Source organism: Balaenoptera ricei, chromosome 17 (assembly GCF_028023285.1).
Source record: "Balaenoptera ricei isolate mBalRic1 chromosome 17, mBalRic1.hap2, whole genome shotgun sequence".
NCBI classification, from domain to species: domain Eukaryota; kingdom Metazoa; phylum Chordata; class Mammalia; order Artiodactyla; family Balaenopteridae; genus Balaenoptera; species Balaenoptera ricei.
Window position 1 is genome coordinate 35688550 of NC_082655.1, and position 27678 is coordinate 35716227.

A 27678-nucleotide genomic window follows, 5' to 3' on the forward strand; every position below is an offset into this window, starting at 1 on the left:
CAGTGACACGGCCTGTGGAGTATTGAGCTATAAGATGAAAAACATCAACCAACTGCTCTCAAAAACTAACTGCACTGATAATACCAAAACTCCACTTTAACATTAAAATCCTAAAGTCTCTTTTATGTTTTGTTGAAAGTACATTGCATGGCAATTTTTTCTTTTTTTTAACCTGACAAATGCTATCCTATGGGAACAGAATGTGAGAACATTCTCACAATTTCAGGGCTTTGAGTTAGTCTCCGTTCAACTCGTCTAGCAAGTCTACTCATCCCTTTCCTAACTAGGCAGGAACCAGATATATTGGTGTTATTTAGAATCACACCCTGCTTCAAATGCTTATTCAGCTGCATTTCTAATATTTTGGACCTGCTACCGTCAGTCACATTTCAATACGTGTTTATGATCTGTCGTTTTAACTCTACCACTTCTTGGTCACAATTCAGGCTAAGCCTTTATGTTATGAAAAAAGAAATGCTGTGTCAGCTGAAAAATACTCTCTAATTACAATAATAATATAACAGCAAAAGACAGTTTGTCTCACAATTAAAGAACTCAGAATCATCATGTTACAGCAAATTTTATTGAACAGCAAGAAAAGTCAGGGATTAGAATAGGCAGATTTCCTCAAAAACTTTTGATCCCAAAAAATAAAAAATTATCTTCCTATTTCTCTCAATTTCTTTCTCTTTCTTTTCCCTGTATCTTTTTTCCACAAATTTAAAACATTTCTTTTTTTTTAAAAAAGCCAATTTTAAACTTAGTTTTAATTAGGTTTTAGTCCATAAAACTGCTTTTAACATTGTACACTGTCTTCCCCTCCAGTTAATTGGATGATTTTATAAGCCATTCAGCTACTTGCAGTCAACATATACCATCAGGCAAAATATTGGCTTCCATTAAGTATCACAGGATATGATTCCTGTGAAAAAAATGTAGTAACTAAGGCATAATGAGGTAGCACAACTTGCCCAGCTGATGCATAAAATTCACATCTCCTGAACGGAGTGATAGGTAAAGATAGTTGACTAGATTCTAAGGCTAATGGGACTAGGCCCCTGGAGGGTCAGATAATCATGCACTATTATGATCACAGTTTCTAGTGAGCCAAACATCTGACACAAGTAAGCCATAAATCAAAAGATGGATCAGGGAAGAGAAGGATCTGTGTATATCCGTCCAACCCCACTGACAGAAAGACAGCTGAAAACACAAGCCCTACTGACGCCAATCAGTGGTGAAATTACACACTAAGTAAGGTTGACACGAACACACATGTACCTTGGAAATTTTAACTATGCCAAGTATGATGAAGTATCCTGATGACTGTGTTGGACGAACCCACACATCATATTACATTTGTCCCAAATGACACATCATTTGTTTATTAAAGACATCCTTCTCTTATTTGTACTTTAAATTCCGAGCCACTAAAGATAGTTCTCTTTAATGTTAACCAATTCATGTTCCCTGTTGACTTTCTGAAATTATAAGAAAGAAAAAAAGTTAAAATGTCAGCTAAATAAAACTAACACTTGGGTATTTGGGTACTCCAAATCTACTTTGGGAATAAGAAGTGTATAAAATATAAATTTTCTCATACATCATACTTAAAGTTACAATCATATTTTAAAAATGCAAATTGTTATCATAAAAGACACCTGCTCCAAGTCCCTCACTTTTTTTTCAGATTAAGAAACAAGAGTCAGAAATGATAAGCAATTTCTCTGTGCAACCCAGATGAGTAGCAGAGCATGGTCGTGACAATAGAAAGAACAATGTTGCCCACGTTAGCCATTCTAAGTCTGGCATCAGCGGTTCTCAGCCAAATGGAAGAGGAACTCTCCACACTGGAATCCATTCCTGAGGCTGTGTGGTGTGGGGGAAGGAAGGTCAGGTTTGGAATCAGATTTGGATTCTCAATCCTAGCTCTTTTACTTACTAGTTCTCCTTCTGTGTGATGATAAGAAAATTAATATCTTGGAGTCTTAGTTTCTTCATCAGTAAATTGGGACAATGAGATGTACTGTGAAGGTCCGATGTGAGGATTAGAGTAACACAGCATGGGCCCAAATTATAGCTGTTATTATTATCATTAGGAGGCTTTGAGCAATAATGAATTCAATTTTATATGGGAAGATTATACTGGGGACCCAGCTTCAGTAGGGCATGTTCTATGGCTAATTGTTCCAGAAGAAACAAGTCATAGCTGCAGTGATGATCTGTCATTCTCTTCCCTATCTCCAAATGCCTTTGTCACCCTATACTTTGAAATAAGTCATTTACTTTGAGAATTTGGCCTAGTCTAGGGGTTTGATGTGTGAACATGAAGCAAAGCTACATGGCACACATGGGGACTGAATTAGAAGTCTGGGTGATCCTTTGTAAGTTGTCCTAAGCAAGTGAACCAACCTCTCAGCTCCATATGGAACATGTGTTAATAGGGAAGAACCTATGTATTCTATTACAAGTTAATCACTAAAGGGATATTGCCTATAACCTTAAATTATATGTAATGGCCCATCTCTGGGAACCCTGCTTCCCAGGTAATGAACATTAAGCCAAAATACCTTTGTTTAGTTCACAGGAAACATCCCGACCAGGTCCACCTGTGAATGACTGCGGGCAGGAAGAAATTAACACACCCCTCGGAGGCCTATGGGAACCAGGAAGTGTTTGACTTTATTCCCTCCCCGTTTAGTATAAAAGAAGCCTGAGTTCTAACTCAGGCAAGATGGTTCTTTGGGGCATGAGTCCACCATCTTCCCAGTTTGCTGGCTTTCTGAATAAAGTTGTTATTCCTTGCCCGAACAGCTTGTCTCTTGTTTATTGGCCTGTCGTATGGTGAGCAGTATGAGCTTAGACTCTGTAACACATGGAGGACAGGGAATCCCCCCGTCCCAGTTCACACAGACGACATAATTGAACGTAGGTCACTGTCTCATTTGTACCCATGGGATTTTTTTTTTTTTTTAGAATTTGTATGTGAGGTTTATTTGAATCACATACCATTAAGTTCCTTTGGATTTGTTGTGTTTTTTGATGTATTCATTTCAGCCTCTGACCTAAGTGAATTCTGTATTTATAAACAATTTGACCAACTTAGAACAATTAGAGTTTAATTTTTTGAACAAAAATACAAGAAAATCTCAGCCATTATGAACCTACAGGGAATGTCACACTGGATATATACTTTTACTAGTAATCAAGAGTTAGTACTTTAAACACTAGAGTTTTTTCATTGTAATGTACCCATGGGATTTTAATTTATAGAGGTGACTGAATGAGGATACAGAGAGATCAATGCCACTGAAAGAAGAATTGACTACTTACGTCTCCAGAGAGGAGAGGGCATGCCACACCACGCAGACGCGAGATTGGTTGGTTTGCATACAAAAGGCATGTTCCTAGGTAAGTTGTTATTATCTTTAGGAATTAGCTAGCGCTGGGATGTGCAGTCTCTCCCTGGGGCTAGAAGGCCCCCAAAGTATTAAAGCTTCATAATATACAGAAAATAAAACATGATTAATACAGTCACAGAAATTTCAAACAAGTATTTTCCCTTTCATGCCATTTTTTACTCATCCCTCCATCACTTAGTTCTCTCCTATGGTATATAGAAATTACCTTTTCATTTTATAAGTAAATAGCAAGCAGCCTTGCTTTCAAATTTTCATCTGGAGGGAGTTTGCAGTGATTGTTATGCTGCCTTTCATAAATAGTGTTCTTTTAAAAGACCCTGAAGTTCATGTAGAGTCATTAAGTCATAGAAGTTCAAAAACTAGAAGGGGTCTTGGAAGTTACTCAGACCAACACTTTCATTTTATATCTGGGGAATCAGTCATTAAAAATTCTTCTGAACTTAGAGGGGATGGGATAGGGAGGGTGGGAGGGAGACGCAAGAGGGAGGAGATATGGGGATATATGTGTATGTAGAGCTGATTCACTTTGTTATACAGCAGAAACTAACACACCATTGTAAAGCAATTATCCTCCAATAAAGATGTTTAAAAAAAAAAAAAAGAATAAAAATTCCTGGTTAAAAAAATAATAATAAAATAAAAATTCTTCTGAGTCTTAATGCCTTTACTATTATTAAGATCAAACATAGAATATAATTAAGCACGTAATTAAAAGCATTAGTAACCATTCTCAGCCAAAAAGAGGTTAAATTTCAGAGTGTAAGGAAACTTTTTTCTTGGCTTGTCTTCTCTCCTCCAAAGTAATAGTTCAAAGTGGAGACATAAGAAAAAAGTCTCTGCAGGTCATCAGAAGTTAGGAAAAACTACGAGAGTCATTCTCAAGACAGATTTCTCTATATGGAGTCATCCCGCCATCACCAGTGCTCTCAGCAGACTTCAGACAACATCAAGACCATTGCCCAGCCCGAGACAGCTTTACATTTAAGATCAAGGCAAAGGTCCTCACTCAATAGACAATGAGTTCATGTCTGGAGAAGAATGAATCACTCCATCCTTGATCTCCTTGTTTTGTTTTGGTTTTCCCCCTGCTTAAGAGTAATAATGGAAAGACAGCAGGCCAGGCACATTAAATTTGGATACTCTCTTCTCCTTTGCTCATTCAGCTGCCTGAGAGTCTAATGATAAAGATGGTACGCAGAGAACCAGAAAAATGAAATAGTGCAACCTGAGGCATATGCTCATGGGGAGAGAAAAGTAGAGGCTCTAACCGTGAGAGATGCCAAGGGTGCTTGAGATGGCTGGCCACATTCATGTATCTTTCTGAAGCACTGTGATGACAGGCATACTGCCTGAAAGCAAACACAGATAGAAAATTATTTGAAATAAAAGTCATTTCATTGAGTTTTGGTTTCATCACAGTAACATATGCACACAGTTTAAAAATTCAGCTAGTCCTACAAGACTAGTTATGAAAAACAGTGCTTTCCCACCTGCCAAATTCTCTTTTCAACCACAGCTACTTATAATTCTTTAAGTCAATTCTTTTGGTATTTTTCTCTATATCTCTGAATAGCCTTCTTTTTTTTTTTTTTTAAGGAATTCCTTTATTTTTATTATTTACTTATTTATTTTATTTTTATTTTTTTGGCTGTGTTGGGTCTTCGTTTCTGTGCAAGGGCTTTCTCTAGTTGCGGCAAGCGGGGGCCACTCTTCATCGCGGTGCGCGGGTCTCTCGCTATCGCGGCCTCTCTTGTTGCGGAGCACAGGCTCCAGACGCGCAGGCTCAGTAGTTGTGGCTCACGGGCCCAGTTGCTCCGCGGCATGTGGGATCTTCCCAGACCAGGGCTCGAACCCGTGTCCCCTGCATTGGCAGGCAGCTTCTCAACCACTGCGCCACCAGGGAAGCCCTGAATAGTCTTCTTATACTATTATTTCTTGAAAGTTTTTTCCCAGTTTTGGGCATTATCTAGGGACTTTATGGTAGGGGAGAATTTAGTTCTCTTTCAGCCCATCCCCCTACACGGCCTCACCACACATAGAGTTTTCTCATTCCCCCATCCTCCCAGGAAAAGTATATTTGTATTTATAATTGTGGTTAGATCCACATTTACATTATTATCATTATATAAATGCTATTCATAGCACTCTCTCCGGTACTTAAGAGGCCTCCTAACCGAGTTTGGAGGGATCATCCGGGCATATATTCATTCAACAAGTATTTATAGGATGCCTACAGCATGCCAGACACTATGCTCAATGTTGGTTACACACGGCGGGTGAAAAGAACTCATACAGAACCTACCCATATGGTGTAGGACAGTGGCCCAGCCTCTGGAACCAGAGTGCCAGGAGTCACATCTTAACTTTTCTACTCCTTAGCCATGTAATCTTAGGTCATTTACTTAACCATTTTGTACCTTACTTACCTAAGAGTTGTTGGGAGGATTAAATGAATCAAAACATGTAAAACGGGGACTTCCCTGGTGGCTGAGTGGTTAAGAATCCACCTGCCAATGCAGGGGACATGGGTTCGAGCCCTGGTCCGGGAAGATCCCACATGCCACAGAGCAACTAAGCCTGTGCACCACAACTACTGAGCCTGCGCTCTAGAGCCTGCGAGCCACAACTATGGAGCCCATGTGCCACAACTACTGAAGCCCACGTGCCTAGAGCCCGTGCTCCGCAACAAGAGAAGCCACTGCCATGAGAAGCCCGCACACCACAATGAAGAGTAGCCTCTGCTCACCGCAACTAGAGAAAACCTGCACGCAGCAATGAGGACCCAATGCAGCCAAAAATAAATAAATAAATTTATTAAAAAAAAAAACAAAACATGTAAAACACATGTAACAGTGCCTGGTAGATAGTAGGAACTATATAAGTATTACATATTTTTATTATTTTAGGAGTCAAATGGAAAGAAGACATTTTATGTATATTCTACAGATATATATACATATACACATATACCTATATACATGTATATACACTGTATTTACAATAAATTACATAGTGTAAGTCCTAAGGATGAAAAGTACAGGGTGTTATGAGAGCACTAAACCAGAGGAATCCTCGTTTAGATGGGGGCTCAAGGAAGGAACGCTTCTCTGAGAATGTGACATTTCTGCTGGAAATCGAAGAGTGACTAGAAAGTAGACGGAGGGGGTAGAAGCACATTACAGATATCACAAATGAGGGTAGACCGTATATCAAGTCCCCAGGGTCGGAAAGAACTTGGTAGGCTTGAGGAGCTGAAAGACCACTGAGGCTGGAGCACAGCAAGAGAGAAGTGTCAGGAGCCCAGACAAGGCTTTGTGAGACATGATGAGAGTACTGGATTTTATTCTGTGTGCCATGGCTGGCCAGTGAAGGGTTTTAAGCACGGAAGTGTCCTGAGCAGATCCTTATTTTGGAAAGGTCATTCTGATTGCCTAGAAGTGATTGTATTAAAGAGGAGCTGGAGGGAATTCCCTGGCGGTCCAGTGGTTAGGACTCAGCGCTTTCATTGCCGTGGGTCCGGGTTCAATCCCTGGTTGGGGAACTAAGATCCCGCAAACCGCCAGGCACGGCCGGAAAAAAAAAAAAAAAAAAAAATAGGGGTGGGAGGGCGGAGCTGGAGAAGTTCTCCACTTCCTGGTACGTTCATGCCCCAGACAAAGCAGATGAAAGATGGTGATTTGGATTAGAATAATGGCAGTGGAGGTGGTGAAAAGTGGACAGAGTCGATGTATATTTTAGAGTTGAATCAACATGACTTGGCAATAGATTGGAAATGCGGGCTCAGGGACTGATAAGTACCAGGACTAACAATGAGGCTTTCGAAATGATTATCCCAGTGGATAGCAGTGCCCTTATTGAGATAGGATAGATTGATGAGAAGGAGATGTGGGCATGGCAGTGGAGAGAATATTGGACACTATGCTCTTTATTATTCTAAAGCAAGTGGTTTTTTCAATATATAACAGCTTTACTGAGATATAATTCACATACAAACCACTCAAAGTGTACAATTCAATGGTTTTCAGTATATTCACAGAGTTGTGCAATCATCACCACAATCAATTTTAAGACATTTTCATCATCCCCAAAAGATAATCCATACTTATTCATACCTATTACCAGTCACTTCCGTTTTCCCTGCAATTCTCCCAGCCCTAGGCAACCACTAATCTACTTTGTTTCTATAGACTTACCTATTCTGGGCATTTCGTATAAATCCAATCACGCAATATCTAATCTAATCCTTTTTTTTTAAAATTTATTTATTTATTTATTTATTTATTTATGGCTGTGTTGGGTCTTCGTTTCTGTGCGAGGGCTTTCTCCAGCTGTGGCAAGCGGGGGCCACTCTTCATCGCGGTGTGCGGGCCTCTCACCATCGCGGCCTCTCTTGTCATGGAGCACAGGCTCCAGACGCGCAGGCTCAGCAATTGTGACTCACGGGCCCAGCCGCTCCGCGGCATGTGGGATCCCCTGGGACCAGGGCTTGAACCCATGTCCCCTGCATTGGCAGGCGGATTCTCAACCACTGCGCCACCAGGGAAGTCCTAATCTAATCTTTTGTGACTGGCTTCTTTCACTTAGCATAATGTTTTCAAGATTCATCCATTTTGTAGCAGGTATTAGAACTCCATTCTTTTTTATGGCTGAATAATACTCTATTTTATGGATATACTACATTTTATTCATCAATATGTCAGCTGCTGAACATTTGAGTTATTTATATTTGGGGGCTATTATGAATAGCCAAAATGCTGCTTTGAACATTCACGTACAAGTTTCAGTGTAGATGTATGTTTCATTTCTCTTGGATATAGACCTATGATTGGAATTGCTACGTCATATGGTCACTCTATGTTTGACTTTTTTGAGGAACCGCCAGAATGTTTTCCAAAGGACTCGCTATTTTACACTGCCACGAACAGTGTGTGAGGGTTCTGGTTTCTCCATATTCTGTTCACCACTTATTGTCTGTTTTTTTATCATAGCCATTCTATTTTATTTTATTAATTAATTTTTTTTGGCCGTACCACGCGGCTTGCAGAATTTTAGTTCCCTGACCAGGGATTGAACCCAGGCCCACGGCAGTAAAAGCACTGAGTCCTAGTAACTGAGGCAGGAGATAGATGGGCCCCAACCTGAGCAGCTGGAGTCTGTCCCCTGTGGACAGATAATCCAAGATAGAGATAAATGGCAAAAGCGAAGAGGAGTTGAGCCTGTCCAGATAAAAGATAAAGAGACCACATATTCCTCATTCTCGAAGTCAAGGAGACCTTCCCAACTACATACGTGCAGAAAGGCTTCTTGGGGGCCTAAAAGGGAGGGGACACCACCCCATAGTAAGTGATGTCAACCTACCCATAGGCCTCTTCACTAGAATCCATCTTGGCTAAGAGATGCGTGTGCACACAGGGGAGGACCCTGAGATAAACCAAATATGGACTCAGAACCAGGCAAAGCAAGATGATTGGCCAGAGGAAATGTGGAAGAAATGCCCCATATAAGTGATTCAAACTACCACAAGGGTGCGACCCTCCCTCTGAGTCTGCCCACGTGTGCCTATTCACAAGTACTCTTTTAGGTCCTAATAAACACTTTACTTGTTTCACTACTTTCCGTCTCTTTGTGGAAATTCATTTCTACAAAGCTGATGGGCCAGGGCCCTTGTCACTGGCCACTGGCCCTCATGGTCTAGTGGCTAGGATTCAGCACTCTCACTGCCGTGGCCAGACGTCAGTCTCTGGCTGGGGAACTGAGATCCTGCCTCAAGCCGCTGCACGCTGAGACCACCCTGGACCACCAGGGAATTCTCAGTTGTAGCCATTTTAGTAGGTGTGAAGTACTATCTCAATGTTTTGATTTTGCTTTTGGCTAATAATGGAGAGCATCTTTTCTTGTACATATTGGCCATTTGTATATCTTCTTTGCAGAAATACCTAATCAGATCTGTTGCCCATTTTTTAACTGGGTTATGTCTTTTGTCATCAATGCTTTAAGTGTCATAGCGAAGAAGGTTTTGCTTAACCCAAGATCATGCAGGTTTACTCCTATATTTTCTTCTAAGAATTTTATAGTTTTAGCGTATACAGTTAGGTTTATGATCCATTTTTGATTATTTTTGTATATGGTGCAAGGTAGGGGTCCAATTTCATTATTTGCATTTGAATATCCAGTTGTCCCAGCACCGTTTATTGAAAGGACTGTTCCTTTCTTCATTGAATTTTCTTGGCCCCTATTTTGAAATCAATGTGAAGATTTACTTCTGGATTTTCAATTCTATCCCACTGATCTATATGTCTATTCTTATGCCTGTACCAGAGTCTTGATTACTGTAGCTTTGTAGCAAGTTTTGAAATTGGGAAGTGTAAGCCCTCCAACTTTGTTCCTCTTTTCAACATTGTTTTGGCTCTTCTGGTGTGAGGAAGAACACTCCTGTGTGTGTCCTCTACTCTCAATACTTACTTCACTACACTACTTCACTGCTGATACCAGATATGTAGGTTGTCCAAACATCAAGAAATTTTGCAACACCAGGTAGGTGTCCTACAATGTACCTCAACTCTGACACTATCAACCTACAGATAGCATCCTATCCCACAGGTTAAGGATTTAGTCTTACAAGGATTTAGTCTTACAAGACTGCTACTTCTGATGCCAGTTCCACTTCAGATGCCAATTGCATGTCCAGGTTGTTACCTGCACTTCTGACTGATGGGCTATAAATCAGAAGTTCCCACGATCCACTCTGTAGCTTTGATTTAATTTGCTAGAGCAGCTCACAGAATTCAAAGAAACATTGACTTATGTTTAAACTGTTATTATAAAAGATGTTACATAGGACAGAGGGTGAGGTCCAGAAGGACTCTAGACACAGGAACCTCTGTCCCCATGGAACTGGGATGTGCTACCCTCCCAGCATGTGAAGGCCCCATTCACCAACCGGAGGGCTCATCAAATCTTGTTCAAGAGATTTCATAGAGCTTGATCTCCAGCCCTCTCCTCTTTACCTTCCCTGAGGTCAGTGGGTGGGGCTGAAAGTTCTAATCATTTCATACCTGGGTTTTTCTGGTGACCAGCCCCATCCTGAGGCCATCTATGGCCCACAACCTAAATCATCTTATTAGCATAAATTCAGGGGTGCTCTAAAGGAGCTTCTTATAAATTACAAAAAACACTGCTATCATTCAAACATTCTGGGGGTTTTAGAAACTTTTTAGGAACGGGACAGGGAAAAAGACCAAATACATTTCTTACTATACCACATCTGGGTTCCTTAGAACTTCCAAATGAACTTCAGAATAACCTTGTTGATTTATGCAAAGACATCAGTTGAGATTTTGATAGGGAAGTGTGTTGAATATGCAGAGCATTTGAGGGACTATTGCCACCTTTATAATAAGTTTTTTGATCCGTGAACATGGAATGCCTTTCCATTTATTTATGTCTTCTTTAATATCTTTCAACAATGTTTTTTAGTGTTCAGAATGTAAGTTTTGCACTTCTTTTGGTAAGTTTACTTCTAAGTATTTTATTCTTCTTGATGCTATTCTAATACATCACATTATTATTATTTTTTTAATTTATTATTTATTTATTATTTTTATTTTTGGCTGTGTTGGGTCTTCGTTTCTGTGTGAGGGCTTTCTCCAGTTGCGGTGAGTGGGGGCCACTCTTCATCGCGGTGCGCGGGCCTCTCACTGTCACGGCCTCTCTTGTTGCGGAGCACAGGCTCCAGACACGCAGGCTCAGTAATTGTGGCTCACGGGCCCAGTTGCTCTGCGGCATGTGGGATCTTCCCAGACCAGGGCTCGAACCCGTGTCCCCTGCATTGGCAGGCAGATTCTCAACCACTGCGCCACCAGGGAAGCCCCATCACATTATTTTTCAACCTATTTTAACACCTCTGAAATTGTGATGTGTCTTACAATCAACAGTATTTTAGTATAATGCCTTCAACTGGAAGCAATTTTTTTATCTTGGTGGACATAAATGTGACTTACAATCAATAGCTTCTTAGATTCAATACCATATAGCACCAAATGTGAAATGTCTGTGAAACGTTGAAGTGGAAATGAAAAATAAGCATTTGGGTATATTAATTTGAATCAGAAGAGAGGTCTGAACTGGCGATAGGTCATATGAAGTTCATTATTTAAAGCCACAACTTTTCCCTTTGGGCTAAGAGGGTGGAGAAGACAAGAGAATCCACGTTGCAGCCCTGAGAAATCTCAACAAGTAGAAGTTGAGCAGAGGAAGAAGAGCCAGCAAAGGTAACATTTTTGTTTTGAGTCTATTATTGTCATTATTGCTGTTGTTATTATTTGTCACTAGATGGAAGGACCTATAGGGGCCGGAAATCACCTCCTTTGCCTCCTTTGTTCTCCAATGAACCCTTGAGCTGAGCACTGCACTACTTTTTTTTTTTTTTCCACAATACGTGGCTTGTGGAATCTTAGTCCCCCGACCAAGGACTGAACCCAGGCTGGGCCCTCGGCAGTGAAAGCACCTAAACACTGGACCACCAGGGAATTCCCAGCACTTCACTACATATAGATATTAACCTACATGCCACAGATAAATCCATGTTTATCTGAGAAATAATATATTGACAAACCACCAGCTCTTTCACCCCTGAAAATCTGACATGAATACAAATAAATAAATAAGTCTTTCAGGTCTTCGGAGCAGCACTTTAACCTGATTGTGATTGGGATAGAAAATAGGCATGGGCCTACTGCATATTAACCTAGAGTAATTGTCTCAGGCAGAAGAGGAAAAACAGTCAGTAGAAGTACTGTAGCATTCACGATTAAAACCAGAACTATGTATAAAAATTTTTCCAACGAGTTCATATCCCATTTGCTGTCACATTTCTATAACATAAGTAGGACACCAGCTGGTAGTTATGCGAATTCATCTGCCTTTCATTTACTGTTTGTCACTTCACAGGTGTTGAATCTTATTCATTCCTCCTCTCATTTTTTTCCCTTTGTATTTTAAATGCCCTAACCATCATATAAAGTTACCGTAATACCATATCCTCTATTGTGGTTCTCCACCAGGAGAGATTTTGACCAAAGAGGACATTGGGCAATGTCTGGAGAAATTTTCAGTTGTCACAACTGGAGATGAAGTGCTACTGACATCAAGAGGGTAGAAAGACAGGGATGTTGTTAAACATCTTACGGTCCCTAGGACAGCCCCCATAACAAAGAATTATCCAGCCCAAAATGTGATTAATACCAAGGTTCAGAAATTTTACCAATGGGGATAAGTTTATATGTACATGAACTTTTTAGGGGCAAAGTCCATAGCATTTACCAATTTCTTGAAAGTGGTAAACTCAAAAATTTAAGAAACACTGGTTTTAATGAATATTTCATCTAGGCCTTGGTAACAAGTGACATATTAACCCTATTTCACAACAGAAATCACCTTTCTAGTTAAAAAGACTTATCTCTGCCAATCAGATTTCCCTGTCCCTTTCTGTTGTCCAATCTCATTCATGGCTAGACAAACACAGCTCTTTGGATTTCCTGTCTTCAGGTTTTCCAAGTACCTCATCCACCTCCTATTAGCCAGGTTAATATAGTTATTATGGTTATGGTGACTACTAATAATTAAGCTATGGCTTCATGAAATGTCACCAGAAGTCCTGCTTTCTTTTCAATTCCTACCATGTTTCATACGCTGCTAAGCACTGGGTATATAGTAGTGAAAATGAGCTTACCTCAAAAAAAAAAAAAAAAAAGAGCTTACAATTGAATACTGGAGAGATATTAATAAAATTTGAACATGTAACTTAAAACTGCAATACGGGAGGGCGTGAAAAGTGAAGGTGAGAGGAACTGAAATGAGGTTGAAAAGGAAGGACTGAACAACCAGCTCGTTGTCGTATGCCACCCAAATGCAATAAGCAGTTAACCCCTTCCTGGCTATTTTAAACAATTTTGTGATACACATATCCCAGTCCAGAAAACTTGCGATGTACTTATGTTCAACTAACATTTCCTGGGCACTGACAGCCCAATTTGGGAGAGCGGAGGCTATGGGTAAAGGTGGGACAGTCAAATGCAAGACCCTCCTTTGTTGTTTTATCTGTAGTTCTAATTACAAACCAATGTGTGCTGGGGGGCGGGGGGCGGGGGAAGGTGAAGAAAAAGCCGACGTCTAAACATGCTGCCCTTTCCAGATAAACATTTAATAATCGTTACAATCGCCATCGCTCTTGATTCAGATATTGGAAATTAGCTGTCGTGGCCTATAAATCAAGACCAAAAAACCCACAACTTAACCATTTCCCTAAGTATTAACAACTCAGTATATTGTTAAGTAGTCAGCCTGAAACGGTCAGGGGGGCCTAGCCGGCAATTTTCAGTGAGACAGTCAGGCGTGAATCTTGAACTCACTAAAACTCCCAGAATGGTCAAATAACTGAGGTTTCCGTGGGAACGAGGTAAAGGGTAGGTGGTGAGAGAACAAAGGCGGCGCGTCCCAGTTCAGGGCCTCCCGGCCCGCCGGCCGCACTGGGGGCGGAAGCGGCGGTGTGCCCGGGTGGCGGGCTCCGGGGTCGGTGACCCACACCGCCGCGGCGCTGACGCGCCTCTCCGGGACCCTCCCCAGGCCGGGGCATAGGAGGACGCCGCCGAGACTGGAGGCTCGTGAGAGGGGACGCAGGGGTCGAAGCCTGGCCTCCGCCCCAGTGAGTGAGCAAGCGACTTGTGAATCACACTGCGGACCGTCACCCGCCGGGACCGAGATCACGCGGCTCCCAGGGCCGGCTGAAGCCGCCCAGATGGAGCACGCAGGAGAAGGGGGGGGGGGGCGGTGCGCCGGGGACAGAGCGCGACGTCCCCTGCTGTTCCCGTCTCTGAGGGGCCGCCGTCCCCGCGAAGCCCCGCCCCCTCCCGCTTATGTAATAGGGGCGCGCTGCCATTGGCCCGCGCGACCGGAAGGGCGCAGGCGCGCAAGCGGGTGGGGGCGGAGGGAGGCCGCGGCAGGAAGGCCGGTGGGCGGGGGCTGCGCAGAGCAGGCTGCGCTGGGGCGACTGGGAGAGCTGTGCGGCGTGCGCGAGCACGAGGTGTAGTGGCCTCCCCCTAGGTTGAGGCGGCGGCGGGCGCGCGCGGCGGCGGGTGCGAGGCGCGGGCTGTTGTGCTCCCGGCTCTCCCCTTTCCCCTCCTTGGCGGGTGGAGGAGGCCGAAGCGGTACTGGGCGCGCTGCGCTCCCCTTCCTCTCTCTCCGGCCACCTCCCCCGGCCCTCTCGCGCTGCGCGGTTTCTCCGACGCAAGACTGTCCCGGCCCGGGTGAGCGGCTGTGGGGCGGTACTGACGCCGCAGGACTCCTGGGAGCCGGGTGGGGGCTCTGCCGGCGGGGTCGGCGGGGACCGTGGGGGGTCATCGCGGGTCGCGAGGGGCCGCCGGCCTGCCCCGCCTCCCTGGGGGCGGCCGAGCCCGTCCTGTCCCGGCGCGGGCCGCGGAAGGACGGGAAGCTCGGGCGCCTGCCAGGCCCTGCAGGTGGCCGCGTCGCAGGCCGGCCGCGGCGGCGGAGCGGTAACCCGCCGGCGACAGCAGCTGGTCGGTTTCTCGAGGCTGGGGCTCCCCGTGGCCGAAGGGGCCGGGTTTCGGGCAGCCGAGGCCTCCAGGAGGCGCGTCTCGGGCCGGGGTCCGTGAGGAGTGGCGGGTAGGTAGGGGTTGTGTGGCTCTGGGTGGCAGAAGAGAGGAGGGAGCTCTCCCAGGCGGGAGAGGCCGGTTTGGGAAGGAAGGCGCGCGGGGCTGCAGCTTGGGCTCAGCGAAGTGCTGGGTGAGATAGACCTCACCGCTGGTGCTTTCATCCTCTCTTCTCTCCAAAAGGGATGTATTTAAAAGGCTAGGGTCAGAATGTTGGTCACTGCTTGGGCCTCTTCGTTTTAGATACTTGTGAACAATGATCCAACTTCTTGGATCCAAAATCTTTTTCTCTCTTACTCGTTTGTTTTGGTTTTAAGAGGATCTTTGGGACAGTGCATACTTGTTGCCTCCTGTAAGAGCTCCTCATTTTGGAAGAACTCCTTATTCCCTCTACTGCTTCCCTCTTTGGAGCCCCCTCAGAAGACCATACAAAATAAGAGTTATATTAAAAGCCAGCTTTTAGGTACTTATAAAGGACTTCTTGCTCCTCGGTTTGTTGCATTTAGTCAAGGAGGAGAAGTTATGCTTGGTTACGCTTAGATCTTGTAGAAAACTCAGCTGGCTTGAGAGTAAGTCCTAAGTCGAGCTGTCCAAAAGCAGGTGGTTTGTTCGTTTGCATTTCTGCTTTCAGAAAGGAAATCAGTGCAGCGTGTTGCTAGAACTTAGGGGCCTATCTCAGGCGTTAAGACTGATTCAGTTTCCCTTACCTGGTGTTTTCTGTTTTAAAAATAAGAACAAGCAACCACAGTCTTCTATTTATTAAAACTTCTATGGCTTTTTGTTACTTTTGTTAGATGACAATGAAAATGGGTTAAATGTATTGCTAATGTTATATTTGAGGAGAAATGGTAACTGCAAAAGTTAAAAATAATATGTATCTAATGGCATTGCTTTCTACAGATCACTGCATGAAAATGTTATCAAAATAGCTAATAACTTCTAGATATCAAAGAAACCTCTAGAATTAGTAGCTTACCATTTTATAAGTTTTTTTTTCAATGTAAAACAATTAAGAGGTTACCCACACAGTGTATTAACATACGTAGCATAGCATACATCATGTGGAAGAGTTCAGATCTATGAGAGGACTGAAGTATTCTAACATAAGGTACTGATACTAAGACACTGAGACATTAAGAGTGCCATAAACATTAGGATGCATAAAGGTTGAATACCTATCATCCAAATAATACAAAAGTATCCAAATCTGTTTCCATGGGAATAGGTTTGTAAGCGTGCCATAAATATACTTAAAAAAAAATCATTTCATTCGGCTTGGAATTAATAAGAATTTGGTGTTTAAAAAATAACAAAAATGGTAGTCTTCAAGGGCTAAGACGTCTGGTAATATTTACCTTTATTTGGTGGGAATGGGGTTCTTATATTAGGCTAGCATACTAAACATTTTTGTAATTTGTTAAAATATTCAGCCAGCTTCCTAGAAAAGGATTGATCCTCCTTTATATTTTGACTTCTGGTTCAGTGTTCAGTGCTAGTGGGAACGTGTCCAATTGATGTGTTTATTTTTTCAGTTTCCCTTTTTCTTTTTGGGAGAAGCTCAGGTGTTTCAATGAAATGCTTTGACCTCATATCTGTTAACCAGTCAGAAAAAACTAGCACTATTTTCTGGTGAAGTTATAGATCCATTGTATGTTCATGTCCTGCAATGACTTAAAAGTTTAAAATTTAATTGCAGTGCTAGTCAAAACTATCCATAGGAATTCTCCTTAGATCCTATTTTAAAGTATTTAAAAAGCAGCTGGGGGAGGTCGGGAGGGAGATGCAAGAGGGAAGAGATATGGGAACATATGTATATGTATAACTGATTCACTTTGTTATAAAGCAGAAACTAACACACCATTGTAAAGCAATTATACTCCAATAAGGATGTTTTAAAAAAAAGCAGCTGAGACTCATTATATACCTTTTGTGAACAGATTTAACTTGTGTTGTCTTAAAGGAGTCTTTAATTTTAATGAAAAAGTAAAAGTAGTTCTTTTCCCTTAATTTTTAACCCATGTTCATTTCAGATCATCAGTAGTAAGAAGTGGTATCTTTCATTTTTGTAAAGGTACCCTTAATCTTATTTAATAATTTGTCCAGCAATCCTATGAATACCATTTTTTTTTTTTAAGAAAGAATAGCACAGTAGTTTCATGAAACCTAAGTATTTAAGAGAACGGTTTCCATTGCTCATATGAGCTCCTTTAGAGACATTAGATGACAGCTTTTATCTCTCTTAAAGTTGTAAGAATCTCAGGTCACACAGTGAGTACTGGAAGGGGAGAGAACCTTTGCAAAATGATCAGACAAATGATTGAGGAAGGGGCTAAACTGTTTCTGGTAAACTTTTGAAGATTACATATAAGAAAGTGTACAATTCTTAGGTGTATAGCTCAGTGAATTTTTACAAGTGAATATACCTGTATAACCATTACCTAGATCAAGACACAGAACATTATCAGTACCCCAAAAATCCCCCTCATGCCCTTTCTTCCCAGCGTTACTTCCTGGATTAGTTTTGCCTGTTTTGAACTTTATACAATATGTTCTTTGTATCTGGCTTCTTTCCTTAATGCTGAGATGTAACCATGTTGTTTAACAATAGTTTCTTCTCTGAGTGCTGCATAGTATTCCATTGTAGAAATCTGCTACAAGTTAATGTATCCATCTTACTATTAGTAGGCATTTGGATTGTTTCCAGTTTTAGAAACAGTGTACCTGCATTTCTGTTGACTATATACCAAGAGTGGAATTGTGAGATTATAGAGTAGAGGACTCGTTTTCTACAGTGGTTATATCAATTTATCCTCTAGTAACATTGTATATCCATACATTTTGATTGACAAGTGTTTTCTATAAAACAACTGTCAAACTCTGAGAGTGTTATCATACTTAGATTTCACTTTAATGCCTCAACATCTGTTTTTAGATATGGCTCGTGGACAGCAGAAGATTCAGTCTCAGCAGAAAAATGCCAAAAAGCAAGCTGGACAAAAGAAGAAACAAGGACATGATCAAAAGGCTGCTGCCAAAGCTGCCTTAATATATACCTGCACTGTCTGTAGGGTAAGGGGAATTGAAAGACATAGCTTTCTCGTGGACAGTCCTTTCATTAGAGATTGGTTTGTATAGGTTAAAATTTTGCAAACATGGTGAGATAAATGCTTTACTTGAAATAGGAAATTTGAGAGCTGGTTGTGTTAGGAACCCATCTTCATTCATCTGTTCAACAATTTTATATATGTACGTATATATTCATATACACACACATATATATGCTTTTTGTTGTTGTTGTTCGTGCCGTGCAGCATGCAGGGTCTTAGTTCCCTGACCAGGGATTGGACCTGTGCCCCCTGCAGTGGAAGTGTGGAGTCCTAGCCACTGGACCGCCAGGGGAGTCCCAACAATTACATTTTTTGGATAGCTCCTTTGGCCAGGCTCTTGGTGTTAGTGAAAAGGAGTGAACAAAGCGAAATCCGTTTCCTCATGGAGAATAAAGATGTCTTCTTAAGGGCAAATAATACACTTTGAACTTTAAAAAAGGTCAGATTTACATTCTTAATTTAGAGCTATGTAATATACCTCTGGTTATATAATAGGTTTTTTTTTTTCTTCGCTAAATTCATAGTTATGATGTCTGCAAAACTAGAGTATATTCACATTGAGGGCTTTTACTAGAATTAATGTGTTTTATTAGATTTGAAGAATAATCATAACAGCTGCTATTGAGTGCTTACCAGGTGCCAGACACTGATCGAAGTGTTTTACATGCATGAGCCCATTAATTCACATAACAACCCTATGGCATAAAGTACTTTTATTCTCATTTTACAGGAGAGTAAATTGAGTCATGGGGACTAAATAACTTGTGCAGGGTCACCCAGCTAGTATGCAGAAGAGCTGGGATCTAAACCCAGAAAGTCCAGCTCCAGAGCCCACCTTTTAGACCACTATACCACACTGCCTCAAAGAAGTTTTTCTCAAATTCCAAGCCAGGGTCTCTTTTTTTGCCTGTTTGTTCAAGCTCACTACCCTTGAATTTAGTGAATAAAAGTGCCAAAGGAAAAGTGCATAGTGAGGTCGGTCCAGTTACAACAAACTTTTTTTGTTCCCCCCAAAGCCCTATGCCTAGGTAGAATTGGTAGTATGGATGGGAAGGGATCTTGATAAGACTTGATTCCTGGACTAAAGTTTATCATTTATTGAAGTCATTACTGATGAAATAGAAGTTCCTAATTACATAAAAGTTCTCATTAATCTAAGAGAGGAAATCTATTACATTAAATAACCTGTTCATAGTGAGCTTTGATATACTCAAAATAATGAAATTGAGCAGCTTCAGATTCTGTTTGGAAAGAGGCAAGGTAAAAGTAAATTTCACTAAATTACTAATGAAGAAATACCTTGACCTAAAGGTGTTAGAGTAGCTCATATATTTAAAAACTCAAAACAGCAAAAAATGTTTATTTCATGTTTTGTCTAATGTAATGTGCTAAAGAATAATTGAAGGTCCTTGCCCAGGTAAGTCAGTATAGTGTAGTATTTGAGATCTGAAGTACCTAGTACTAGGTTAAACATAGGTATTGGACAAATTAATCTCTAGGTTTTAAGTTTCCTTAGCACATAAAATGAGGATAGTAGGACCTGATTTAAGATTACTGGAAGGTTCTATGAGAATTTTGGTAACATGCTTAACATAATGTGTTCGGTAAATGTTACTTATTGTTTACTGTTAATCAGATAAGAATACTTCATTCTGTGTGACCCTTTATATGTGAAATGTGGGAATATGCTAGGAATTTCTTTGTTACGGGGTCCTTTTTCATATGCCAGCCGTTAAGTTATAGGAATTTAAAAGTGTTTTGCAATAGTTGTCGATCGTGAGTAGGCTCAGGATTTTAAAAGTTAGCACATTTTTATTTCATGAATCAGGTGTAACTCTTCTTTTTTGCACAATTTTTTAAATTAGACACAAATGCCAGACCCTAAGACCTTCAAGCAGCACTTTGAGAGCAAGCATCCTAAGACTCCACTTCCTCCAGAATTAGCTGATGTTCAGGCATAAAGTTGTTTACAGGTAATTGACCTTTTCTTCTTTTCATTCGTTAATGGCAGGGCTGTATACAAGAGCAGAATTATCTTCTGTAATTGTAAAATTGATTTCTGTCTTCTAGCTGAGACTTCATTACTGCCCCCTTTTAAGTTAATGTTTAACTTTACAATTGTTAAAAGTCCATTTTCCCAGACCATATCCTTTCAATGCCTTTGAAACATCCACGTTTTCAACCACGGTAGCCAAAAATGGCATGAGGTGATGCTGGCCAACTCTGGTCCAAGAATGGAAGAAAGTTTTCAGTTTAGAGAAAATAACTATTGTAAAGGTATTTGAGAGTCTTGCTCCCAGAAATGATGCAGACCAAAATTTATGAGTGCTTTTTTGCAGGTATTTTACTTAGAATGCTTAGCAGAGCTTCTAAGTACATTAAAATATAAGGCAAAATGTAGGCATTCACTGTATAAACTAGGTAGTTGCTTGAAAATAATCAGTTCATACTTTGTGTGGTTGGATTTTTTTTCTAAATGGTGGTGATGGTATATGCATGAGTATTATTTTCAAAGTAAGTTCATCAAAGATCTGTTTATAAAAATTTAGCTGACAGATCTATCAGACTAACTTCGTAGCTTAGGCATGTTGTGCTTTTTTTTTTTTTTGAATTTTATTTATTTTTTTATGCAGCAGGTTCTTATTAGTTATCTATTTTGTACATGTTAGTGTATATATGTCAATCCCAATCTCCCAATTCATCCTGTGGTTTTTTTTTTAAAGACATTTGAAATGCATATAAATCACATTTGTGTAATGCTTACGTTCACTGAAAATCTTGCTTATGTTTTGTAGGTGAATTCGTGACACCTTTGACTCTTCTCCTGTCTCAGACCTTAGGTAACAAACCTGCAGCTGCTTTTCTAACAAACTGTTGATCAGCAAAAATAAAGGGGCTACAGAAACACTCATTTTTATGCTGTTCCCTTTTGGGCTTCATGCAAAGACAATTCTGTGTAAATGTACAGTTGACTCTGATTTGGAAATCTGAAAATCAGTCCATCCTTGTTATAAAAAATTTTTTTACAATTGTAATTATATTGATGTTCATATTGTATAAAATAACTCATTTAATAAAGTAGTACTTTGATTTTACAACATCACAGGATAAATGGTTCTAGAAATTCTGTTCTAACTTTCTACATTATTTGCCTTATAAAAATCGAATGAATTCATCAGCTAGAATTGCAAGCGCAATTCCTATCTCCCTTTCTAAGTTCAGGGGCATGTTCATAGTTAAACTAGAGCAGACTCATTCATTAAATTTGTGCACACGATTTTATTGGCAGCTGCTGACCTAGGTGAAGAATGACTTACCAGCTGCCTTAGTATATTGCAATCATGTGTCATTTTCCCCTCTGATTGTTTCTTGTGATTGAGGTTGGAATATTTAAACTTGCTGTGTGACCTGGCTATACCTGCCAGCCAGGTATAACTTGTAGATAACTGATAAATTCCTTAAAGTGGTTGGATTGTCAGTCAGCCCGTCTGAAAAATTAGGTTTTGAAGTATATGCCACAATGAAGTAATCAGCCTACTGTTCAATACAAAATATGATGGAACATATGTGAACTGGTAAAGATCTATCTTTTATAAATTATACTTGATTCTTTGAAAATTGTTCAAGTTCTTTCATTTGAAATTGAAACTCATAATTTTCGAAGGAGTTTTTGGAAGTTAATAACAATTTGGCCAGTTTATGAATGGATTTTGCATTAACAGAAAGATTGGAATGGCTTGGGACTGGGTTAATTCCCAGAACCTTCTCCTTCCTTTCCTTTTTAAGTGAGTAGTTGATTTTTACTTTGTTCTGGTTCCTAAAATCAAAGGCTGTGTACAGTATGACTTACGTCTGAACTAGAAAAATATTAAAATAGGCCAATATCCACATTTTTTTGGCTCTAAGGATGGGGAAGTGGGTTGGTTCCGATGAATGAGGTAAATCCTACCCAGTTAAAACAGACTAATTTAGTTTTCTTCTAATTTGCTTTTGCCAACTATTAATACAAGTGAAACCGCTGTAACTCAGTTTAAATTTTAAAGTTGATAGAATAGGAAGAACACTCAAATATTTACTGGTAATTGCTTAGAGCCGCAAATCTGATCCTGTGGATTACAAAATGCATTCCCTCCTTCTGCTGTAACTCGTCACTGCATTTGTTTTGTAGCTGTACATACTCTGCCCACCTTGTTTGTCTTCACTGTAAGTTTAAAATAAGATATTTCCAAGGAAAAGCTTCAGTGGTGATAGTTTCTTAGTAACTCCTATTCTTATACTCTTACTTTAAAATAGTCATTTTTTTCACGTATTTGATTTTCTCAGTTTCAGATTTATTATTTGTTAATTCCCAATATGTTGGTTACCAGAACATTAGAGTTGGCCTAATTGCTTATAGTGGTTATTAACAGAAGTTCTGGTTAAATTACAGTTTAAAAGTTTTTAAAAGTGCTTTGAGCATATGTATGTTTATGTTAGTAACAAATCATTTAAAAACCTTTCACAAGTTTTGGTTTAATTTTTTTTTTTCCATTTGTTTTACTGACTAATTCAGAATAAAAGCTTTATGTTCTTGTATTTAACCCTTTTTCTATAAGCAGCTGAGGACACCATATTTAACTTTAGATCTCAGTGATAGGGAGATGGCTGCATTGATATAGCATAAGACATTAATTCTTATACTTCATGTGAGGATTATTAGTGCAGTCCCCTTTTTTTGTGTTTGGCTTAAATCGGCTGTAAGGGGAAGATTACAATTTTTAAACATCCTCATTATTTAATTTGAAGATTCTTTAACAGATCACAGCAAAGTTCATTATAAAACTGTTATGGTGTCTTCAAAGACTTGATCAAATACACAGAATTGCTCCTTTTGTATTCTGTATTGCCATTAGTTGCCAAAAGGAATGGGGTTAAGATTAAACTTGTTTCCATTCTCCTTCGTATGCATCTACATCCCCATGTTTAACTGACACACTGGGGGCTCAGTTGTGTGCTGTAATGTCTTATTAAAGAAGATATTAAAGAAAACTAAATTAGTCTAATTTCTTCTACATTTTAGGAGATTTTTATATTGCCTTTTCCCATTTTTTTTTTTAAACTTTTCAATTTAGAATTGTCTCTTGAGTGTAGAATTTGGTAGTTCTAAGGGTGGCAAGAGATTTCTTTCATTTCCCAAGGTTTTCCCTTTAGTCTATCTGTTTGAGATCTATAGAATATTCTTAAGAATAAAAGGAAAAACGTTGCTTAGAACCTTGCTATATTAAATAAGTGTAAGCTGTTGGAAGGGGGAAGTAATTAGCTATTAATATAAAAATAATACTAAAACAAAAAATGCTTAGATCAGTTAATTGAATTGAATGGATGGATAAGTCCTTAAAGACATTGACTCAGATTTGAGATAACACTTTTGGTTTTATATTAAGATATTGTATAGCTAATTAATCATATCATACTGGGATGTATGTAGCATGAATAAGATAGGCTTTACCAACATTATTATTTTACCCCCCAAAACCTTTGTTTTTCATTTTTTAAATATGTGGAATATACTGTACCTGTTTTAAAATGTGGTTAATGTAGAGGCCTTTTTCTATAATACAGTGATCGATCACAGTCCAAACTATAACTGAAATATATTTAAACTTATGAATCTGCATTAATTCATTTGTGCTAGAATTTTCATTTTGGGGGTAGTTTTTGGTCTGGTTTAGTTTTGGTCACAGATAATATACTTTTTAGAGTGTATTGCAATGAAGATCAACACTAGGGGGTTGTGTTTACTGTGACTTTACATTCTGAGATCTTTCAGGCTAGCTTAATTTTATCTGTTAAAGTTTCAGAAAAATCTTAAGTGCTCCCAATGTGAAGATTTAATAAAACATCTGTCTGCTTGGCTGAGAAAATAGATGTTTTATTAATGAAAGTACAACCTGTCTTTATTAATTGTGGATTACCATATTAAACTGAAAATTAAATATCTTCTATTTTAAATGTTCTTTGGCTAAGCTGTTTACTAAGTTACCATCTTTTTGGAGTTTTTTTGTTTGTTTTTGTTTTTGAACAGCCATTCTTTAGCTCCAGTTTTTTTGTGTGTAATGTGGCTGCAAATTTAAAATCTGCACATATACAGACAGACTTCAGTCATTTATTTATAGCCATATGAGCATATCTATATTGTGAAGTAATTATGTTAAAAATCATATTCCTTTCTAATCATTTTTTAATTTATGAGCATCATTGTTTCTTTGCATGATATTAATACTAATGGCTTAGGATTTTGTAGACATAAGCACCTCACTTTATCACTACCTTCTGCCTTGTAAAATTCAGAATGGGACTTGCATTTTGGATTCTATTTTATTAAAATTTTAATTAGAAAATAGGCCATCATAATATTTCCTCTATAACGATGTAACAATGTTTCTCATAATGAGGTCTATAGCTAAGGTGACCATACATCCTGGTTTGCCAAAGACCACCTTGGCTTAAATATTGATTTAATATTAATTGATATTTAATATCAAAGTAATGTTATTTATAAGGTATCTCATAAATCTTAATATTGCCCCTTTTTACTCACACGCGTCATCAGTTTATAAGGTCACCTGTGTAGAACAGCTGAAGTCATACTTTGGCCACACCGCATGGTTTGCGGGATCTTAGTTCCCTGACCAGGGATTGAACCCAGGCCCACTGCAGTAAAAGCACCAAGTGCTAACCACTGGACTGCCAGGGAAATCCCTGAAGTGCTTTTCTAAACGTAGGTTTTTTAAGAAAACTATGATACCCAGAAATCCTTACTCATTAAATGGGAATATAGCGTACTGGCAAGGTTTGTCTTTTAAAGGCCTTGAATCTATTTTATTTAATTTTTTAAAAATATATCCTACCAAGACTTAAACATCTGGTAAAATTAACTAGATTTTAAAACTGTGAAATGCCTTATTTACAAACATTCATATAAACTTTATGTTGTTTGTACCATGTTGTTCAGACTTTTGTCTCCTGATCATCCTTTCATCCAAAGGACTTAGGATAATTGCCAGTTGGGATTAGAGGTGCTGCCTGTTAGTATAGAACACTTTTACTGAGGAAGAAAGGGAGTCTGCAGCATTGGCTGCAAGTTAGACATCCTCTAGGCTAACAGTATTGAAAACTTAGGGCAAATCTTTTGATTTGATACAGGATGCTTCTACATATTATTTGATCTGGATCTCTGCAATTTTCTGTTTTATAAACTCTTATAGGCATACAGAGAAGTTGTAAAGATAGTACAAGGGAGTTCTTGTATCCCCTCACCCAATTTCAGTTGACCCTAATGTTATAATCTTACATTATTTTGTTTGTCAAAACTAAGGAACCATCATTGGTATGTTACCATCAACTCCAGTTTATCTATGATATCCTTTGTGTTCCAAGATCCAGTCCAGAAAGTCATATTGTATTTAGTTATCATTTCTTCTTGGTCTCTTGTGGTCTGTGTTTCTCAGTCTTCACTTTATTCTTTACGACCGTCACAATTTTGAGATGCATGGAAGTATGTTGTAGAATGTCTTCCAATTTGGATTTGTCTGATGTTTTTCTCACGGTTACATTGGGGTAGCAGGTTTTTGGAAAGAAGACCACAAAGGTGAAGTGCCTTTCTTATCATCTTGGGGATGGATGATCCCCACATGACATCACTAGTGATGTTAGCCTCTGTCACTTGGTTAAGGTGCTGTCTGTCAGGTTTCTCCAATGGAAAGTTACTATTTTTTTCTTTCCATATGCTATCTTTTCAAAGTAAGTCCAGCGCTTACTCAAGGGGAGTAAGGATTTAGCTCCACCTGCTGGAGGGGAAAATATGTATATAATTTGGAATTCTTCCATAAGGAAGATTTGTTTCTTCTCCACGTTTATTTATTGAATCACTTATTTATACCCATGTGGACTCATAATCCAATAGTCTTATTTATTTTGTTATTTAAAAATTTATTTATTTATTTATTTTTGGCTGCGTTGGGTCTTCGTTGCTGCACGTGGGCTTTCTTTAGTTGCCGTGAGCGGGGGCTACTCTTTGTTGCGATGCGTGGGCTTCTTATTGTGGTGGCTTCTCTTGTTGCGGAGCACGGGCTCTAGGCACGCAGGCTTCAGTAGCTGTGGCATGCGGGCTCAGTAGTTGTGGCGCACGGGCTTAGTTGCTCCGCGGCATGTGGGATCTTCCCGGACCAGGGCTCGAACCCGTGTCCCCTGCATTGGCAGGTGGATTTTTAACCACTGTGCCACCAGGAAAGTCCAATACTCTTATTTATTTTGTTATTCAGTTTATTCTGGCTTTGGCCATTGGGAGCTCTTTCAGATTGGCTCACACGTCCCTTTGACATGCCCCATCCCTTTCTGAGCATTTCCTTATTACTACAAGAAGCTCCTGGCTAATCTTTTATGTCCCCTGCCCCAGCTCTGGAATGAACTATTTCTCCAGAGAGACCTGATTGGAGAATGGTATTTTTTTATTAGAGAATGATGTTTAGAAACCAAGATCTGGACACTGGGTATGAGGGTTTTTTTGTTTTGTTGTTTTTAATTATGAATGTTGAACTTTTTCCCACCATTAACTAATATATCTGTGTGTTGTGGGGAAGAAAAGTATCATTCTCCCAGATCTTTAGGTGATGGACTCTGAGTGAGTACTTTTCTGCCCATCATTATTGAAGTGTTCTCTTTTTAAAAAATCTTTTGTCATTAAAAAATTTTTCTTTGTTTCTGTTTTCTTAAAGCATTCTAAGTTACCAACATATTTGTTGAGAATAATATATGTGAAGTTGCTTTATAAACTAAAGCATTATATAAAAGCAATTTATTATTATAAAAAATATAACAAAGGTCCCTCATCTTTAGAAATTACAATGCATTTTAGGAGATAGCATTTATTTACATAATTTTAGGCTATAGGGTTAAGTGCTTCGTGTGTTTTATAGGCAATAACTTCTACAGGAATGTATAGGAAGGAGATGATGTGTGGGTTGGAGAGGCTGGTCTGTGCCTGGAAGGATGGGGAGTCACTGGGGAGGAGGAGGAGTGAATAAGGGAAGCAAATTGAGGGTGGCTGAGTGAGCAAAAGCTCAGGCAAGTACATAAAGTTTCTTTGAGAGAAAGTGAGTAGGCCAACCAGAGCATAAGGCTTGTGAATGAGAGCCTTTGAGCCCATGGGTGAGAGCGGGGAGCAGGCATTAGAATGGGACTGGATTGTGCGATGTGCGCACCCTGCAGTGAATAGTTCATATTACTGACAACACTGTGGGGATACTTTCCGGGTTTGGGGACAGGGGAGTGGCATGTTATTAGGTTATTAGGAGGATTAATATTTAACAGTGAGATATGCTGTTGGTACTGTTTTGATAGAGATCTTTTTTACAACCTCTTGCACTTTCCTTGTCCATAATTTAACTTTGAATCATTCAAGGTCATTAAGAATGCAGATTTACAGGTAGAAGTTTGCTCTGC

At 39.7% G+C, this 27678-nt stretch overlaps 1 protein-coding gene across 3 annotated transcripts; it reads left to right on the top strand.

Moving 5' to 3' along the window:
* The first annotated feature begins 14440 nt into the window (after nucleotides 1-14440).
* On the top strand, nucleotides 14441-21307 carry ZNF706 (zinc finger protein 706). 3 transcript variants are annotated; one of them, XM_059901871.1, is made up of 4 exons: nucleotides 14441-14725; nucleotides 18021-18157; nucleotides 20061-20168; nucleotides 20991-21307. In XM_059901871.1, exons 2-3 carry the CDS (start codon nucleotides 18023-18025, stop codon nucleotides 20154-20156), a joined length of 231 nt encoding a protein of 76 aa, XP_059757854.1. In that variant the 5' UTR covers nucleotides 14441-14725; nucleotides 18021-18022; the 3' UTR covers nucleotides 20157-20168; nucleotides 20991-21307. The 3 variants fall into 3 exon arrangements, with proteins under 3 accessions (XP_059757854.1, XP_059757856.1, XP_059757855.1); XM_059901873.1 differs by having other exon boundaries at nucleotides 14442-14502; XM_059901872.1 differs by lacking the exon at nucleotides 14441-14725 and adding an exon at nucleotides 14831-15101.
* The last annotated feature ends 6371 nt before the right edge of the window (nucleotides 21308-27678 follow it).

Bases quoted from the DNA above. Each gene is read 5' to 3' on its own strand.
- ZNF706 (XM_059901871.1), top strand. From the start codon at position 18,023: ATGGCTCGTGGACAGCAGAAGATTCAGTCTCAGCAGAAAAATGCCAAA. The intron at 18,158-20,060 runs GTAAGGGGAATT...TTTTTAAATTAG, and splicing joins ATACCTGCACTGTCTGTAGG to ACACAAATGCCAGACCCTAA.